This window comes from Chiloscyllium punctatum, chromosome 2, assembly GCF_047496795.1.
Source record: "Chiloscyllium punctatum isolate Juve2018m chromosome 2, sChiPun1.3, whole genome shotgun sequence".
Taxonomy (NCBI): Eukaryota; Metazoa; Chordata; class Chondrichthyes; order Orectolobiformes; family Hemiscylliidae; genus Chiloscyllium; species Chiloscyllium punctatum.
In genome coordinates, this window is record NC_092740.1 from 144,620,485 (window position 1) to 144,641,457 (window position 20,973).

Here is a 20,973-nt window from a genome sequence, read left to right on the forward strand (position 1 = left end):
TACTAAGGGAAAATTCTTATATTTAAACTATTTTTCACTGCCTACTTTATCAACAGTCTGAAGACAGCACCTTCTTTCCTCAGCGCACACACACACACACACACACACACACACACACACACACACACACACACACACACTCATGCACTCATGCACAGACACACGTAGGCAGACATAATATTTTCATTTCGAGAGCTATCAACTGGGTCCCTCTGGATGAGATTGCTTATTTGGTATCAACTCATATCAAATGATATGAAATTTTGTAGCATGACCTGGTCCTCTCTGGTAACACGTGGGAAGCCCCTGAAACCTTCAGATCCCAACAGCCAATGGAATGAATTCAGACCTCAGTTTCAGGTTGAAAGGGCAGCATTAAAATGCTGTCTATATAGAAGTCTGAAGAATCAGCAGAGTACTATATTACCCTAGAAACAGGACATGTCTTACATCAGTTCTGATTGTTGTTAGTCATGTGGCCAATGCCAATCAATGTGTCATATTGTAGTACACATGTTTTTCCAGGGGATGAGTTTAGTGCATGTCATGTACTTGTCACACAATTCTACATCTTTCTTTAGATTTTTCTAATTATATTCTCTCATGTCCCAAACTTTACAAACACTGTTTTCTGTTTCAGGGGTGAATTATTTGAATGGCTGTGTCAAGCAGAAAACCCCAGCGGTCAGTGCAGTACACTGTTGAGCCAGGAGTTTCATGCTTAAGTCATCACACTTCCTGCTGCATGCATCCTCAGAGATTTGCACAAAGGTTTTATAAGTCAAAGAAACCTCTTTTAAGTTATTGACCACTTCGGCATGACGTTCTGCGCAATGCATGCAGGTCGTGAACTGGAGACATGTTGCTGTTAGCTGTATGAGGGCCTGGAAACTTTCAGAAACTCCCAGGAGCATCTCCACAGGAGCCTGGTCTACTTTAATGCCCTTCTGGCAAGCAGACATCAGTTTTCCACTTTCAGTATATAATTTCTCCTTTATTGATGAAGTAAGTATTGCACATTCTTCCTCAATATGACTTTCTCTGGGGAATTCTTTCAGCACATTGAGTAGCTCCATGATATCGTTCTGTATCAGATGGAATCCATTCGGCATGCTATATCTTTTAGCCTTGAATTGTGACAGAATGGAGCTTTCAAGCTTTGGTGTAAGATCAGTTTTAGGAAAATCAAAGGAACAACAGGTAAGCATGGATTTCTCACTTCGCCCAGTAAATGTTGTGAGGTATTGAGAGAGGTGGTTTCCTGAATCAGGTGGGGTGGTCTTTGGTGAACACTGCTGTATGGAATATGCTAAATCTTTGCTTTCGTCATCAACATCAGTGCCCTGTGCTCTAAAACAATTCCCATATACTATCTTACAGCTACATGTGCTCTTATCACCCATTGGGAGCTGTTCATCTGTTTCCTTATCCAAGTCAGTTGTGAGGACAGCTGGAACTCTGGAGTCAACATTCAAACTGTGTTTATCTTTTATTTGTTGGAGACAGCTCAGTTTGGTGGAGGGACATTTATTTTGCTGAGTTGCAGTTGAGGATTCCTGAATGATTGAGTTGTCTACTTCATAAAGCTGCCTTGGTGTATTTGTCAGTGAAGATATTTCCTGAGGAAGGTTTCTATCTTGAGGGCAAATTATCGATGTACTGATCTCATTTATACGTGCCTCAGTCTGGTTAGAGATCTGTTCTGTTTTTGGTAAGTAATCTTTCGAGCTGTCTTCTGCAGGCTCTGTGTTGCACTTAGAAATGTTAAGAGACCTCACTGCGCAAGTTTCAATCTTTGGTTCTAAGTGTGGTGATCCCAAATGTTTAACCGTGCCGAATGTCTTAAAGGAGACTCGATTTAAATTCAGAAGTAACCTGGATATGTCAAGGGAGTAAGCATCTTTGCTTCCTTTGTCTGTCTCAGATGAGTTCCTCCTGCTGGAGATTCTCTTTTCCAGTACTGAGTTTTCTGACAGTGCTGTCAGATCTCCTGTAGACTTCATAGAATATAGCTGTGAAGTTATACTGCCATCATCATTTTGGTAACATGATCCTCCTCTTTGACTATTTTTAACCACTTCTTCAGAGATGAACATATTTTCCTTGGAGTTTACTTGATATAAAGTTTGCCTGAATGCAGTTCCACTTTGATCCTTGTCCATCCACTGAGCATGTTCATCTCCCATTTCTAGGACTGTGTTGTTTTTGACAATTGCTTCATCTTGCTCCTTGTCTTTCATGCTAATTGTGTTCATGGTTTGTTGTTCATCAGCGCAAGACACAGTGGTAACATTATGCATCTTATCTTCTGTTAGATTCTGTGAGTATGCATGAGCAAGCTCTAGAATTACTCCTGAAGGACTTGAACACTCCTCCACATTGGTGCAGTCAGCTCCAGGCAGCTGGGCTTTAAGAGAAAGTTTGTTTAATTTTTCTCCTACTTTAGTCTCTGTATGAGAAGCACATTCCTCTCTCATGCCTGAATCACATGGGTAACGTCTAACTGAAACTGGAGTAATGACTGGTATTGTTTCTGTGACTGACTTCGTTTCCATGGTATCTGGCTCCATTTCCATTAAATCTGATTGGACCTTTTTATTGGCACAGGTGGAAATGGATTTTAATGGACCAATAGGCTTAGTTTCCAACAAGGCAAGTTCACTCTCGATACTTGTCAAAGAAGAAAGAGTAAGTGATCGCTGCATTTTTGTCATAAGATGTTCCTTTTCATAACAACACATATGATCTCCATCTTTGTTTGAATGACACTGCAATTCAACTGCTTTTACATCATATACGTCATCAGATGCAAAATGTCTTTTTCCTGTAGTTGTGTATTTTATTTCTTCTGCTTTACTTTTGATGCATTCAACAGATTTGATGTCCAGTCCTGTGCCATAAGGACTTGGACTTATCTGCATATTCTGTTTTGCTTCAATCCCCTTAATGTTAGCAGACTCCAACTCTACCAAGAAAACAAAATAAAATATTTAATTTGTGGACATATTGTTTATCCTTTCTCCAAACATCAAACAACAGTGACTACTCTGCTAGTTAACAGAGCAGTTTAATTTTCATCTACATGACTCTTAGCATATACATGTAATCATTGGCCTCCATTGTTAATTGATTTTCAACCTATATTTGAAATAAATTCCTGAATATACCAATAGAGCAGTACAAAGAGGAACTGTCCTATCTTAAATAAAATGAATTGAATAACGGATAAGGAGCAAAACTTCAAGTTTCTATATTCCTTTCTATTTTATAGTGAGCGTAGCAAATGTCTTTACTGTACTAGAGTTGCCCCTTGAAATGATTTATTCCAGTGATTCTAGGGGCACATTAGGGTGAATTTTTATAAGTGGATTTTTCAATGGAACAAGGATTCATTGGTTAAATGCTTGTGCCCTTGCCAGTATTGTGCCTCAATGGGAAGATATACCAAAATCACAAATGTACTCTTGTTCTGCAACCTTATCTAGAATATCATGCTGCTAAATGTCCACTATCCTGTCGATAGTTACAACACTATCTTCCTACATTAGTCTACCGTTTCAGCTCTCTTTGAGACAGTAGACTGAACTAGGGTTTGGCTGCTTGGCAACAAGGAATGTTACACGGTTAACGACAGTTTCAGCTACTCAACAACATGTCGTTTCTGTTTTTTCAATGAAAGCTATGTTGCAGTTAGGAGCCAACCACTAGTGTTCTGAGGAAATGGCACTTCTGCTTGCTCTGCTTAGGTTCAACAGGTCAAGCTTTGCTAGAATGTTGCTGTGATTCATGATGGCCGACTCCTTCACAATTTGTAGATCTAGAAGAAAGGAGGGACTGCAGATGCTGGAGATCAGAGTCGAGGGTGTAGTGCTGGAAAAATACAGCAGGTCAGGCAGCATCTGAGGAGCAGGAGAATTGACGTTTTGGGCAAAAGCCCTTCATCGGGAAATCCCAAAACGTTGATTCTCCTGCTCCGGTTAAATGTCTGGGCAGCTACTCCAAAGGTTTCTAAGACCAAAATCCATCATTGCAAGGTGGGAGTTTAATGAAGCAAACAAGGTCATTTATGCTGGCTACAAAGAAAAAGGTTACTAGTAAAAGTTGCCAGGTAGTCAAAAATGCCCTAATGGTTCACTAATGTTAGTGAAACTGTATCGGTCTTCGCTATTGTGTATACAAATAGCATTTCAGATGCAGCTACAAGTCATAAAATGAAAAGATGGGAAGCTATTTACAATTAGCAAAGAAGTGGTATTGAGTATTTTGTTGGAGATGAAGCCTGCCATGTGCCCAGGTTCTGGTGGACTTTATTCAAGAATCTTAAAAGGAATGACTAGTCAGAATGCGATGCAGGAAAATGTAAAATAACCATTTGTAAGTAACTTCCATCTATCAGATCTTTAAAATTAAAATTAATAAATCCCAGGATCATGTTTGAATACATTAGTGTCTCTAATTTCGATGTTCGTAATTCGGGGACCTCCCTTCCCCCCCCCCCACAGTTAGATAGTTGTTGCCTTAGTTTTAATTATCTAAATTTCCTGAGATTCAGGAAAAATTCTATTAAACTGGAAGACAGTGTATGTAATTTCTTTACTCAAATGGCAGGAGGGCAGGAAGCAGGGAATGACAGGCTTAACATCTGCATAGGGAAAATGTCAGAAGTTATTATTAAAGAAGTTATAGCAGGCCACTTGGATAAACTCTCAATAATCAGGTAGTATCAACGTGGTTTTGTGAATGGGAAATCACATTTAACCAATCTATTAGAGTTCTTTGAGGAAGGAACATGTCCCATGGATAAAAGAGAACTGATGAATGGATTGTATTTCGATTTCCAGAAGGATAAGTGCCTGACAAGACCACAACTCAGAATATCAACAGGACTGCGGATATTTTTAGTCCTTATTTCCAAAACCTGTGTTTTTTTTAAAAAGACATTAGGGAACAGTTGTTCTTATCCCCTTTTGTGATGATCAAGGGTTGTTCTGGATTTTGGTTTTGGAAACTAAGCAGGGCAGATTCAAGAAGTATCAGCAGGAATGTATTTCCATAATGTATTTCCATAATAGTGACCAGGATTTCACTAAACTGGTCTGGAAAATGATCAAAGACATACCAAGGGTAAAAACTTTTAATTTGGAGAAAGAAGTTTTAGTGAATTCTTCTATTTTTAGTGAAGTATAATTTTCTTAAATTGCTTTGTCTGTTTATTTCTTTAGAAACGGAATGACTTTACCAGGGATTAATTGTCTCGAGGTTTGAAGCTTTATAATTCTCAGATATGTCAATTACTTAAAACTGACTTTTTCAAATGAGCTCAACAATGGGACTAAATTGAATTCATAACTGAAGATGCAATTTTTAACTTGTGAAGACATCAATAAGTTCATCATTGCCTGTTTAATTCAGATTCTTCACATCACTGGAACTCAGTACCTGTTCCTCATGTGACATCACTAGTCGGGTATATAAAGGTGCATTGGTAACATGTAATAAGTGAATCAAAATAAACACAGAAAATATTTTAATTATTCATCATTCTTAAGTATGTTTGAAATGTGTTCAAATATATTTTGGATTTCATTTAATTTGTTGTATGGAGTAAGTGGAAGTAAGTGGAAACCTGATTGTCATCTGTCAGACCTACCTGCTTCAGTTCCACTGAATTTGATGTCACCTGAACATTCCACATCAGTAAACTTTTCAGCTGCATCGAAAAATTCGTCATCAGAGTTGTTGTCCTGAAAGCCAGGGGGAGGAGCCAGAATCGGGATAGTGAGGACCTCACTGGATAGGTTCCCATCAATAGCTGGTTCCTCTGGAAAAGGAATTGGTGGTAACTCAGTGAGCAGGCCACGACTTGTCACATTCCAAGACTTGTCCCCTTGTGCATAACTCTCACCCTCGTTTCTGGGGCACTGGTTGCAAAGTTCTGCAGTGCATGGGTTCTCACTTTGGCTGAGGTCAGGAATAGAGCAAACCACCTTTATATCACTTGCAATGTATTTAGAAAGGGTCGGAGTAGAGGCTAAGGAGTCTGCTGAAGGTTGTTCAAGACTGTCTTTTGATTCCACGGTACAGTGCCTCTTTGTAACTGGCTCACCATCACTCTCTTCAGCGATAGAATCTTTGTCATCATCTTCTGAAATCTCACCATGTGAGTGTGGACCTGAAGTGCTGCTCATTGAAGTCTCCGTTTGCAGTTCGTCCATAGAGTCGGCAGAACAGCTTCTTTCACAAAAGTCTCCTCCCTGACTTGTTGTTTCATCATTCAGATCAGACACATCCCCTGTGCTGCAACTGGTCTCTTCCTGGATATCCTCCCGTAAGCAGTCACTGTCTGTAGCTTCACTTTCCGAGTTCTCGATGTCCTCATTTTCTTCAGTCAGAGGCTGTAAGAATCCACTCCTCATTTTGTGGAGCTCTATAGACAAGTCTAATGATGACTCAATGTCTGATGATGACTCTGAATCACTTAATCCTCGGGCTTCGTCACCTGCACAGTAAAATAAGGTACATCTAAGGTCAGATGAAGGAACCATCTAATATTTCTTTAAAAACTGAATTCTGCCATCTTAAAATGCCCTCCTGGCAATTAGTAATGGGCAATAAATGACATCCCATTAATGAATAAAAAAAAATTATAAAAACTTCAATGATTAACTTCTATGCTCTTCCTTTCTGTTTAGGTTATTTATTTTGCTTGAAAATGTTTGTTTGGATAAGTTTCTTCACGTAAACAGGGTATTACTGTCTGCAAGGAGTTGGTTGAAGGAAATACCTGGGGTGGAGTCTTTAACTGTTAAAGCTTCAATATTGAAGTCATACCAATTGTACATGTTCATTCAGCTTCAGGACACCACTCAAATACAGTGCCAGGCTATTACTCACAATGTAAAAAGAAAAGTAGTAACTTTTACAGTAAATAAAATTTGATATCCTATTTCTTGATCAATATTTCTGATTGAGACATTCCTTGCATAAGCTTTCAAGACTTTCTAGATCCTATGGATACATATAATAAAATGTAAGTTCCTACATTCTGGAATTTTAACAAGACTTATCAGCAACTGTAACTCACCTAATTGGCATAAAGTCAGAGTGAGCAATGCCATTGGAAAATGTGAGTTGTGTCTGAACTCTCTCTCAGATTGCTGCTACTGATATCATTCTGAGAGGGAAACATGTTTAAACTGACATGAGTTTATTTTCTATCATAACTTCATTGCAAAGAGTCACTGTCTGAAAGTGATGCCAATAATCACAAACCTCGCTAATGCTCCACAGAACTGATCAGTCTAATGGAAGGATTGGCATGGACATGAAAATTATTACCATCCCTTAGGTACAATACCCACAGGAGCTGAACAGTCCATTAACCTCGATTTCTAATAATCTGCACACATCTCAAAGGGTCGGAGAGAAGAGTCCTCCTGTCCTTTACACTGTGTTTTTTCATATATTAATTCATATGATGACGGCATTGCTGGATGACCAACATTTATTGCCCATCCCCAATTGCCCTTGAGAGGATGGTGGGTGAGTTGCCGTTTATCTTTACTAATTGTGTGGATGATATGTCATAGCAGGAAATGTACACTGAGAAAAGAATCTGAGCCTTTACATTCAGGAAATTGACTGAACTGAAAGCAAAGAGAAAAAGTAGGGCTTTATGTAAGCACATACTACTTGGGAACAGATGTGAGTCACTTGGACAATGAAGCGTCCTCTGCCAATCAATACAACCATAACTAATCTATCTGTGTTTCAAATTCCATTTCCCCACTTCCATGTGATAACCTTTCATTCTCCTGCTTAACAAATATTTATCTACTTTTGCCTTAAAAAGGATTTAATGACCGCAGCCCCCACCAACCATCTGAAAGAAAAGCACACATCTCTGCTCTAAAAGGTTGTATTCTTTTAAAAACTGTGACCCCTAATTTTTGATTCACCCACAAGAGGAGACTTTATTTCCATTTCCAACTTGTCAAGGATTGCACTTCTAAACACCAAAGGAAACAAGGCAGTCTGCCCAACCTTTTCTCATAAGACAACTTGCACGTTCCAGGTATCAATCTCAGAAAGCTCCTCTGAACTGTTTTAAAAACATTTATGGTCTTCCTTAATCGAGAAGACCAAAACTACCTGAAATATTAGACCTGTACTGTCATCAATTCCCTGGATAATTGAAGCAAAACACCTTTATGTTTACATTCCATTAGCCTTCATAATTATGTGCTGCACATGCAAACTAATGTTTTGTGAATTATGCACTATCACATATAGATATCTCTGCTCCTTGAAATGGTGCAGTTGTTCTTACTTTAAGTAAAACTCTGCTTTTTTTCATTCTGCCTGCAAACTAAATAATTTTTCCACATTATACTACATTGGCCTAACTTTTGGGCGGGGGAAAAACAATGACTGCAGATGCTGGAAACTAGATTCTAGATTAGAGTGGCGCTGGAAGAGCACAGCAGTTCAGGCAGCAACCGAGGAGCAGGAAAATCGATGTTTCGAGCAAAAGCCCTTCATCAGGAATAGAGCTTTTTGTTTCAGGATGTGGTTGAAGAGCTTCAGGGCAGAGGAAATGACCTGGGAGTTGCAGAGTGAGAGGGACTTCCTGAAATTCTTGTAGAGAGAGGAGGAAAACTTCTTCAATGCAGGCATCCTTGCAGAGGATTCGCAGTAGGGTTAAAATCAACTAGGTAAAAACAAGAACTGCAGATGCTGAAAACCAGATTCTAGATTAGAGTGGTGCTGGAAAAGCACAGCAGTTCAGGCAGCATCCAAGGAGCAGGAAATTTTGCCCAAAATGTCGATTTTCCTGCTCCTTGAATACTGCCTGAACTGCTGTGATTTTCCAGCACCACTCTAATCTAGAATCTAATTTTTGGGCACTCATTTAATTGATTGACACCCATCTGAAAACTCCTTATGTCCTCTTCACAACATACTTCCCCACCCATCTTTGAGTCATCTGCAAATTTAGCTGCCATGGCTTTCCTCCCCATATCTAAATCATTGTTATAAATGCTGAGGCCCCAACACAGATTCTTCTGGGACTCATCATCCTGCCAATCAGAAAGAGAGCTTTTTCAAACACATTCTCTCTTTCTGTCAGCCGGTCAATCTTCTAGATATTTTTAATTAACCTGTTCAGTGATGTTATTACACATCTCTGGATCAGATGGGACTTGAACCCAGCCAATCTTCTATCCATTCAAATAAGTGAATATTTAGGTCCTATTTGGTGCAATTATCTTTTATGTGGCACATCAAATCCCACTGAAAACCCAAGTATAGTATCTCTACCGGTTCCATTATCCAAAGCATAGGCTAACCCTTCAAAGATTGACATAAATTGATTAAGCATGATTTCCCTTTCACAGAATAATGCTGATTCTTCCCAAATAGCTAGAGTTGTGTCCAGCTATAAGCTCCTCAGTAATGATTCCAACACTTACCCTGTGACAAGCCAATAGTTTCCTCTTTCCCTCCCTTCTTGAATAATGACATAACATTTGCTACATTTCAATCCAATAGAACCTTATCCAAATCTATGAAACTTTGGAAAATCAACATCAATGCTTCGACTTTCACATTGGTCCCTCTGTTTAAGAACCCAGGATGAAGTCCAAATGGGTCTGAAAGCCTGTCAGCCCAGAGGTCTACCTGTTGGCTTCATCACACTTCCCTCTTAACTGTAATTTCACCAGGTTTCTCTCTCCCTTCGATTTACAGCTATTACTAGAGTGTTTTTGTATTTTCTATAGTGAAGACAGAAGCAAATATTTGTTTAATTCAACTGCCATTTATTTATTATATATTAATTTCTCCCCATTCTCACTATCAAGAGGATCACTCACCTTACTTAATCTTTTCCTTTCTAAATACTAGTAAAAACTCATTATCTGTTCTTCCTTTTCTAGTTAGCATCCTCTCTTACTCTAATTTCTTTCCCTTGATTAATCTTGTTGTCATTCTATGCCATTCCTTATCTTCTGTCCAATATCTGATCTGCTAATCATATTATACTTCTTCCTTAATCTCAGTACCTTCCTTAAATTCTTATGTTGGCCATAGATGGTTTGTTCTTCCTTTGCAACTTCTTTTTTACAGTAGGAATACATTTACTCTTAAATATACTTATTTTGAAATATCTCTTAAATATCTACCTTTACTTCTATATCAGTCTATTCCTGAACTTAGTGTCTCAGTTCATCTTAGGTGTGCAGTTTTCGAGCATACATAATTGCCCTTTTTAAATTGTAAAATACTAGTCTCAGACCCACTCATCTCCCTTTAAAGCTGGAAAGGAGATTCAATCTACCTAGAGATGCCTTTTCTCTGTGGCCAATAATTAATCTTGTCACCAAGATTGGTACAAAAGACCAAGATACCAGGAGAAACCTCTTCCCTTTTTTCCAAATAGTACACAGAATTATCTAAGCTTTCCCAAGTCTTAATGTTCAGCATCCAGTCAGTGAGAGAGTCTTCAAGTGTTACTTGAAACTGCAACTTTCACACAGGATGTAAAGGTTGCCACTTAACAAAAGCTGACATTAACCAAGGATTCAATCAGTCTCTATATTCAGAACATCCCTGTCTGATTTGGAGTGTTAACAAATGGCAGAGAAAACATAGTTCTGCCTGGGGGTGGTGACAATAGAAACAAAATTCACATTTGGAAGTTTGCTTTCAAAGATCAAAGAAAACTTACAGCCCAGGAACAGGCCATTCGGCCCTCCAAGCCTGAGCCGATCCAAATCCACTGTCTAAATCTATCGCCCAATTCCTAAGCATTTGTATCCCTCTGCTCCCCACCTACTCATACATCTGTCCAGATGCACCTTAAATTAATCTACCGTGTCTGTCTCTACTACCTCTGCATTCCAGGCATCTATCACTCTCTGTGTTTCTTGGGCAAAAGTATGGCAGGAATAAAACTGGGATTCTTATTTTTAAAAAAAAAACGACTAATGTATTACCTTCTTCAGTTGTCTGACTTTGATAGTTGCTAGGCCAGATGAATATGGAGTCTGTTGAGTTCACGTATAGCCTATGATATCCAGCAATCAAACACACAAGGTCTTTAGCATGATGAGCTTCCAGTAACAATGTCAGAGACTGTAAATAAAAACAGAGTCAGTAATTAAACTTTTCCACTAACAGACCTAACCTGAAAATGATATCAACTCACTCATTTTAAAGAGTTTGCTCAACATTAGCTTCCTTGAATTTGCTGGGAGCAGTGTTTTCCCTCATTTGTTTTCCTTCCAATCTATAGCGTGAAAATGTTGTACAATGCTGAAATTGCGAGTTGATAAGTGAGGGCAACAGGGAATCTAAGATCTGGGCAAATATTGGATAAAACAATCTATTTCTTTAACCACGAAATTCAAGGATTGAGAAAGAAGCAGGAACAATAGAGAAGGCAGGTGAATTAGTCAAATTGGGCTCAGAAAGAGAAACAAAGAATCAGAAAAATTGCTTGGATACAGACAAAAAAAAAGTGAAAGGAGAAGTGAAAGCAAATGTAAAAGGTTGCAAATTTCTAACAACATTTATTACAGTTTGGAATAATATCTGGGGTTTGATTTATTCCTCTTCTGAATGGGAGAGGTGGATTGTGTTATGAAAACCTAAACTTCATCATTAAAAATGTCTTGATGTTGTCAAGTACTAACTATTGCCAACTTCCTGAAAGGAAACTTTGCATTTATATAGCATATTTCAGAGCCACTAGACATCACTTTACAAACATGGATTATTTTTCAGATACCATCACTGTTCCAATGTAGGAGTGGGGTGAGTTCAATTAATCATTAATATTTAAATGCAACAATTTCTTATAACTTTCAGGCAAATTTGTCACAGAGAAATGGGGCGCATTCAAGAAGGAAATATGGAGAGTACAGGGCCAACATGTTCCAATAAAGGAAGGGGTGAGACCATTAAATCCTGTGAGCCCTAGATATCTAAAGATACACAGCAATGGATTTAAAGAATAAAGAGATACTTATGGCAGATATCCAGGGCTGAAAACAGCTGAAATCCTAGAGGAGTACAGAATGTTCAAGAGGGAACTTAAAATGGAGAATAGGAGACCAAATAGGTGACATGAAAGGATACTAAAATTAAAATAGAAGGAAATCCTAAACTGGTTTACAGTTAGGGTAAAAGAGTAGTGCCATTGGGACTACAGCAGTAATTTGTGCAGGGAATCAGGGGATGTAGGTAGGATTCCAAAAGAATACTATGAGACAGTACTCACTTGTGAAATGGACAATATGCATACAGAAAACAGGGAGAAGGTCTGTGATACAATTCAAGAAATTATTATTGACAGAGAGAGCTCTGAGTGGTCTGGCTTAGAATTCGATAAATGTCCAGGGCTGGATGAAATATATCCCAGGTTGGTAAGTGAGGCAGGGACAAAATCAGGGACATTGCAATAATTTTCTATACCTGTCTGGCCCAGGAGAAGAGTCAGAGGACTTGAGGACAGCCAGTGTAGTACTGTTATTCAAAAAGGAGCAAAGGATAAACCAGGAGCTAGAAGCCAGTCAGTCTTACCTCGTGGTGGAGAAATTGCTTGAATGATTCTGAGGAACAGAATTAATTTGTAATTGGAGAGGCAGGAATTATGACTCGAAGAGACTGCCTTCCTCTGGTCTGCAGTGGCCTAGTCACTGCTGCCTTTGGAAATTATTCCAGTGTCAGCAGATTAGTGTCACTGGCATTCTGGGAAAACAGGCAAGACGGGCTGGCAGACAGGCAGAAATCCCATCTTTCCTTGGTAAATGTCCTTGGTACTTCCTCCCTTTCCTTCACTTCACTTTGCTGGGCTTGATCAGATTGGCCTGGCCTGGCTGGAAATATGCAGAGGCCTCCCTAGCTCAGGCCCGAGTTAAATTGCAGTCAGGTCTCTTCATGTTGGGATCATGGAGGTGCCAGTGCGGGTAAGTACTAAAGGCATCTGCTGTCTGATTGACAGTGAGCAAAGGTAAGAGTCACTCCCAAGTAACTTCATTGCAAAACATTAGCAAACTGAGGATAGGAATAATTGCTAAACAACTGTTATTGCAGCACAGATCACAGCATCAAGGATTTGACCAGACAACAACCTGTATTATAAAATGTACCAAGCCCTTGTCCAAGCAAGCAATTAGCATCAATAGCCTTTACCTTCACATCCACCAGGTAGATGTTCACCATGCTGACCTTCTCACACTCAAAGGTCAATTCCAACTTCCGGATGTTGTTGAAGTTTGTTAACTGGTTTATAATATTGAGTTTGCTGTTAATAACTTGGCTGATACCATACTTGGCTCCGACCAACAATGTGATAAATGATTCTCTGTCCTGCAGCTGAAGAAGTTGCATTTCATTAGAAACTTATTAAAAAAAGTCGAGTTTAAAAAAATGAGCCAGGTTTCTGTTTCTCCCTACGTACCAGAAGGGTTGCGTTAAAGGTCTTCCCTCCATATGCTCGAAGATCACTCAGTATGTTCAGGTAATTCAGCCGGACTTGTGCCGTGGATATCAGTTGCTTCAAACAGAATGAGTGTATTTTAATATACTGGCATGGAAAGTTATTTTAATGAAAAGATGTCCCCAGCAGCGTTGCACTTTTGGCAACATTTATCAAAAATGGTCAAAGACTTTCAATGGAAAATAATGGGAATCCCGCCTGGAATTTTCTAACTAGTGATTCAGTACAATGACAGACAACACCTATCAGCAAATCAGGTTATGCATTGGCAGCAGGTATGGCCCTGTGATTACATCCTCTTTAAACTCAATCTTGCATGTTCATAAAGACCCTACAATAATTCTTCCTTCAATGCAAAAAACATGATTTTCAGCATTTCCTTCCCAGACATAATTATAGTTCTGAATTTTCAGATGTCTAGTTAATTTGCCATCTTCACATTTTGATTCCATTATTTACCAAACTAATCCAGTTGAGTTTATTATCATAAAACAACGAGGCACACTTCCTCTGATTTGAAAGAAATTAATGGATAATCTATGTGAAGAATACATTTTATCTTTTATCTTTGTTGCATGGATTTAAATAACTGCTTTACAAAAAAAAGTTTAAATATCAAATAACCAATGTATATTCATGAAACTCAATTTCTCAAAGATATTCTTTATATTGTGAACAATTGGTTTTCCTCCCTAAAATGTAATGTCCTGAACGTCTGCAGTTAACGCTGGGGATCACAAAGTGGCTGATAGATAATGATGAGCAATTTCAGGGGCTGATCAACTTCAATCTTTCATACACAAAAATATTGAAATGCTTAACTGGGCTTACAATATGAGAAGCTTTAATTAAAACTTTTGACCTAATTATAAAATATGCATCTTTGAAACTGCAATTCCCAAGAAAGCAATTTTGTTTAAAGCACTCTTTACAAACAAGCTTCAACTTAATAGTGCTGGTTACAGTGGAATTTCCTACATCACTTCACAGCTGAGTAGGAGAATGTCTAAAGAGGGGCAGCAGAGGTAGAAGCAGTGGAGGAAAATACACAACTGAAGTCTCTTATTGAGGAATACAGCAGCAGAAAAGACAAACACATGACGAGGTTAAAAGGATATGGACTTGTAGGTCAAGTAGGAAAAGTTTCCTAGAGATGTATAAGACCATACAGGGATTGTAAAAGTGTTATTAAAATACAGTATATGGATAAAAAAATCGAAGGGTGAATCAGGATAAAGGATAATTCTGCACTGGTGCTAAGATTATCTTGAAGCACTTAGGATGAGAAGTAACTTACAGGCACGCATTAATGATTGGCTGACTGTTAGAGGAGGTGATAGCCTAGTGGTGTTATTGCTGTTTTGTTAATCCAGAGACCCAGATAATGCCCTGTGAACCATTTGAATCCTGCCATGGAAAATGGTGAAATTTTAATTCAATAAATATCTGGAATTAAAGAGTCTAGTGATGATCATAAATCTATTGCCAATTGTTGGGAAAACTTCATTAATGTTCTTCAGGGACAAAGCTGCCATCCTTTGATGGTAGGTTCTTTACTCAGCGAGGTAAAAACAATGACTGCAGATGCTGGAAATCAGATTCTGGATTAGTGGTGCTGGAAGAGCACAGCAGTTCAGGCAGCATCCGATTTCGAAGCTACTTGGATGCTGCCTGAACTACTGTGCTCTTCCAGCACCACTAATCCAGAATCTTTATTCAGCGAGTTGTGAGTTCATGGAATGCCCTGCCAGTAGCAGTGGTGGACTCTCCCTCTTTATGGGCATTTAAGTGGGCATTGGATAGGTATATGGAGGATAGTGGGCTCTTGTAGGTTAGGTGGGCTTGGATTGGCGCAACATTGAGGGCCAAAGGGCCTGTACTGCGCTGTATTTTTCTATGATTGAGATGTTAGATATTCCACAAAGAGAATTAAACAAGATTCCATGGTACGATTTAAAGAACAGTAGTGGCCAATATTTACCACTCAGCCAACATTTTATCAAGATACCTTGGTTAGTTATCGTGTTGTTGTTTGTGGGAGCCTGTTTTGTGGAAATTGTTTGCTAGGATTCCTGTCCTATAACAATGACAACATTTCAAAACAGGTTCACTTGGTCTGAAGTATTTGTGACTTGTTTTGTGAAAAAGAAAATTGTTTAGTACATCTCTTTCATTCCTTTAAACAGGCCTCAATGACCTTGGGTTAAGGGATAACAGTTCAGATTCTGCCCTTTATGAGGGCCATTAACTCAGGCTGGATTCAAGGTGGAGGCAAATGGAGAAAATAGAGAGTTTAAAAAGAAATGTGATCCTTGGACACAATGAAGCTTAATTTCAATACAGCGCAGAACAGGCCCTTCGGCCCTCGATGAAGCTCGATTACAAGAGGGGCAGACCAGTATGTGTCATCTGCCAGTTTTATGGGTTTTTTTTCCTCTGGGTATGACAGGGCTTCATTGTGATGCCCCCTACAGTTGAATACAGCAACCATTCACGACCAGGTTCCCATATGAGGAAAGGCCACTTGGACAAAGCACCAAGGAATGAATAATGGCAGCAAAACCAAAAACTCGGAATGAGCTAACAGCATCAGGAGATGGAAACAGAGAAAACTGCAAAAGTTTATTTTCTCCTCCTTTAATAATTCACGAATACAGATGTGATCTGAAATGCACCTCAGACACATATTTAAGAGGCTTTAATAAGTAACAAATAAACATTTCACTGATTCTTAGAAGGCAAAGAACATTCACACTTTACACCGGCCTGCTTTAGCAACAGTATTAAAGTGTAAAGGGAAATATTTTCCCTTCAGTATAAAACTAGAAACTTTTGCACTTGGGATAATAACCTCTTCACATGTTCCTACATGTTTCAATGAAGTCACCTCTGACTCATCTAAACTCCTATATAGGTCCAGTTTAGTAAAGCCCTACACTAATCACAATGCATTAATATCCTTCCATACATATGGTGATCAGTATTGTACACAGTGCAGTAAACAGATTCCATAATCGTAATGTGCAAATGAACGATAATTATTTTGCTTGTTTTCTTCATTGAGAGCTATCAATTCTCTTGGACACAAGAAGAACTGTCCAAGTCTTTGAAATACTCTTGTGCTATTGGATCAGTGGTTAGCACTGCTGCCTCACAGTGCCAGGGACCCGGAATCAGTTCCAGCCTCGGGAGACTGTCTGTCTGGCGTTTGCATGTTCTCTCCGTGTCTGCGCAAGTTTCCTCCAGTTTCCTCCCACAATCCAAAGATGTGCAGGTTAGGTAAATTGGCCATGCTAAATTGCCTATATTGTTCAGGGATGTGTAGGTTAGGTGCATTAATCAGGGGTACATATAGAGTCATGGATAGGGGAATGGGTCAGGGTGGGTTACACATCAGAGGAACAGTGTAGACTTGTTGGGCCTAATGGCCTGTTTCCACACTGGAGGGACTCCATTCTATGAAATCTCCGGAGAGCAGGAAGGGACCTTGGTTTAATGACTCATTCAACAGATGGCACCTTAAGCATTTCAGCATGCCCTCATTACTGCACTGCAACATCAACCAAGTTACTTGTTCTCAAGTCTCCAGAATTGGACCTGATCCACAATGTTTTTGACCAAATGGCAAGTGCGCTACACATCGAGTCATGGCTTATGAAACAGCACAATTTTATAAAACAGCAAAACCACCAAGAAAGCTGTAAATCTGAAACAGATACCTGAGAAAGTTGGAAATATTCAGCAAGTCAGGTAGCATGCTTGAAGGGAGGAAAACAGTTAACATGGGGAATGCTTTGTCAGCACTGAGAGCACTTTGAGATGTAACAGTATTTAAACAAGGCATAAAAAAAACTCAAGGGTACATGCAGAAAGAGCATCTGTGATTGGGTGGAAAGCAGTAAAGATTAATCTTTTTTTAAAAACTCACTTTTACCTCTGGATAGCCGGTTATACAGAATTACCTTTTGTCCTGGTGCAATCAAGCTATGATTGTTCTTAAGGTGATAGTTAATACCCTTTCTGATATCTTTCTGTCTCATGTTATCAAGCAGAGTTGGTGAGACAAAATTCTCAATTCCCCAATCCTTCCTGAAAATAATAAGATTGCATTTAAAACTATTTAACTCCAAATCATAGAATTTTACAGTACAGAAAAAGGCTATTTCACCCATTGTGTCTGTACTGGCTCCCAGAACAGCTATGATATTTATGACATTGGAAACTATCCCTCCAAACCACTTACCATTCTGACTTGGAAATCCATTGCCATTTCTTCACTGTCACTGGGTCAAAATCCTGCAATTCCAACCCTAAGGGCATTGTGGGTCAATCCACAGTACGTGGACTGCAGCAGTTCAAGATGGCAGCTCACCACCACCTTCTCAAGGGCAACAAGGAATGAGCAAGAAATATTGGGCCAGCCAGCATCACCCATGATTTATGAGTGATTTTGTTTTAATATCTCGTGTTCAATTAAGTAATAGTTGCATCTTCTGCACAATGATGGTGGAGTTGGAACAAAGAACCCTACCTCATAGAGCCATCTGGTGATCTGAAGCTGCAACTACATTGCGACAGTTGCCGTAGAGATTTCCAATACAGGGAGTGTCTGGTTTGCAAATGGGTTCCATTCTGGAGTTTGTTCACAAGTTGGTTTGTACACAAGGCAGCACACAATGCAGGACAATGGAAAGCAGCTATTCATAAGTACAGGAAATGTTTGGCTATCTGGTCGTTAAAGTTATGAACATGTAATGGAACATATTCATAAGTACAGTCAGTTCTGCTATAATGCTATTGTTCTGTTCTTGTGCAAACCTGTGTTATAAGAAAATCACGTAATAGCAGCACCATTTAAACTAATGGGGCCATAGTCGTGTTATACTCAAAAGTTCACACTATAGAAACAGTGTCCCCAATTCGTCAATTATGTTATAGCGAATTCACATTAACAAAATGCGTGCTATAGCAGAATGATCCTTATGAGCATTCTTAAGGTGGACGTTTGTAAATCAGGGATCCCTGTAAATGATTCGGAACCTTGGGACATCCCAAAGTGCTTTATTGCTAATAAAGTACATTTAAAATATGGTCACTGTCATGATAAAAGAAACATTGCAGTTAATTTGTACACAGCAATTGCTGACACACAGCAATGAGAACTGAAAACCTGATTTTGATGAGCAATAAATATTGGCTAGAAATATCCAATGCATGTTGGATTTTTAAAAAAAACTCTTGTTTTCTCAGGAAGAATATACCAAGTACTGCACTTCTGCTTCCTAGTTGTGAAACCTGAAAGACTTCAGAAAAGACTTGCAAGGATATTGCCCGGGTTTGGAGGGTTTGAGCTAAAGGGAGAGGTTGAATAGGCTGGGGCTGATTTCCCTGGAGTGTCAGAGGCTGAGGGGTGACCTTATAGAGGTTTACAAAATCATGAGGGGCATGGATTGGGTAAACAGACAAAGTGATTTCTCTGGGTGCGGGAGTCCAGAACCAAAGGGTGAGAGGAGAAACATTTGAAAGGGACCTGAGGGGAAACTTTTTCACACAAAGGGTGGTGCGTGTAGGGAATGAGCTGCCAGAGGAAGTGCAGGAAGCTGGTACAATTACAACATTTAAAAGGCATCTGGAAGGGTATATCAAAAGGAAGGGTTTAGAGTGATATGGGCCAAGTGCTGGCAAATGGGACTAGATTAAGTTAGGACATCTGGTCGGCATGGACGGGTTGGACCAAAGGTCCGTTTGCATGCTGTACATCTCTATGACTCTACGACTCTATCAGTGGACTGCTGTTACAGCTATTGAGGTCACACTGACAGGGTCTGGGAGTGAAAGGTGTCTGGGCCTGTTTTTGTGTCAGTAGAGATTGATGCTAAATTGACTTCCATTCCTATCCTAATTTAAATTCGGGTCTGGATGAAATTTAAAGAATTACGAAGTGCCAGGGAGTTAGTCTTCAAGTAGATGACTAAAAATAAGAATCTAGGATTAATTACACTTAAAGAGTAATTCTATGACATGTTAGTGAAGTAACTCATAACTGAGAAGTTCCTCTCGCCTGGAGTTTCACAAACACTGAGTGCTGTCAATGAGGAGTGTCCTTAATGAAGGGTCGAGTTGCTAAACTCATGCAAACAGTGCCTCACCAACAGCAAGTTCCTCCAAACAAACACCTCACTAGCTCGGAATCTTATGAACAAGGTAACTGACTAATAAAGAATCTCGTTAATAAGGAGTTTCAATACAAGGAAGACTAGCTAATGAAGGATCACACTAATGGGAAGATTTGCCAATTAAGCAGCTCACTAAGAAAGTGTCTGACTGATGAGATGGATTATGAAACAGGGGTCTTGCTATCAAGAAGTCCAGAAAGTGCCGTGTGAACATAGTGTGGTGTGAGGTGCAGCTGAAGCACTGCCCAGTTCAATCTGCTGAATGTATTGACTCACTCAATGTACTTCATGGAGACTTTCTGAGAATGGTTGGAGCTGAGGATGCATTCCTGAATTTGCAGTGCTGCGAGACGGATAGCAGTGATGTATTTCATCTCCATCGCAAACTTCTCCTGCAGCACATCATTGCAACTCTGTAAAAGAGATTACTAAAGGCAACACACAGCCATCTAGAAAATATCCACACAAATTGCCACCACTTACAAATGCTTTCACAAAATTACAGAATAGAATAAAACTATGCAACAGAAAAATGCCCCTTGGTCCATCAAGTATGTGCTGGTCAAAAACCCCTTTTCCAGCACTTGGTCCATACCTTTGTCTGTCTTGGCTTCGCAAGTGCATTGTGTTGCTGCTGGTCCTTTGAACGATCTGTCCAGTTAAACCAACACCCTAGTTCTTTCCTTATAGCTCTACATATTTTCTTTACAACTACATATCCAAAACTAATCAAAGGCTCTGTGGTACAGTGGCAGGAGTTTTGGCTACAAGTCCCATCTGCTCCAGAAGTGTGTAAAAACACCTCTGAGCTCTGAAGGGAGGTGATCATCTAGTAGTACAACTGAACTGTTAACCCAGAGACCCAGATAATGTTCTGGGGACCTGGGTTTGAATCCCACCATGGTAGATGCTGGAAACTGGAATTCAATAAAAATCTGGAATTAAAAGTCTAATGATAACCGTGAACCATTGTTGGTGAAAAACCCACCTCGGTCACGAACATCCCTTAGGGAAGGAGTCTGCCATCCTTAACGTCTGGCCTACTTGTGACTCCAGACCCACAGCAATGTGGTTTGACTTTTAACTGCCATCTGGACAATTCAGAATGGGTAACAAATGTTAGCCTAGTCAGTGATGCTCTGATCCCATGAATTAATTTAAAAAACAGGTTGAACAGAAATTATCTACAAACACTAAACAAATCTTACTGTCAAACTACATCCACCATTCTTTTCCAGGCAGTGAATTCCAGATTATAACACACTGAATATAAAACTTTCACCTCCTTTCTCT

General features: G+C 39.4%; 1 protein-coding gene across 1 annotated transcript in view; it reads right to left on the bottom strand.

Moving 5' to 3' along the window:
* Positions 1-647: 647 nt before the first annotated feature.
* The window catches only part of LOC140492499 (FERM and PDZ domain-containing protein 1-like), a 43,099-nt gene continuing 22,773 nt past the window's right edge, over positions 648-20,973 (bottom strand). Inside the window, exons 9-15 of the mRNA XM_072591401.1 lie at positions 19,957-20,093; positions 17,467-17,593; positions 13,466-13,561; positions 13,198-13,380; positions 10,998-11,136; positions 5,651-6,499; positions 648-2,965 (exon numbers count right to left, since the gene is read on the bottom strand). Coding sequence (XP_072447502.1) covers positions 648-2,965; positions 5,651-6,499; positions 10,998-11,136; positions 13,198-13,380; positions 13,466-13,561; positions 17,467-17,593; positions 19,957-20,093 — 3,849 coding nt within the window. The remainder of the gene's footprint in view (positions 2,966-5,650; positions 6,500-10,997; positions 11,137-13,197; positions 13,381-13,465; positions 13,562-17,466; positions 17,594-19,956; positions 20,094-20,973) is intronic.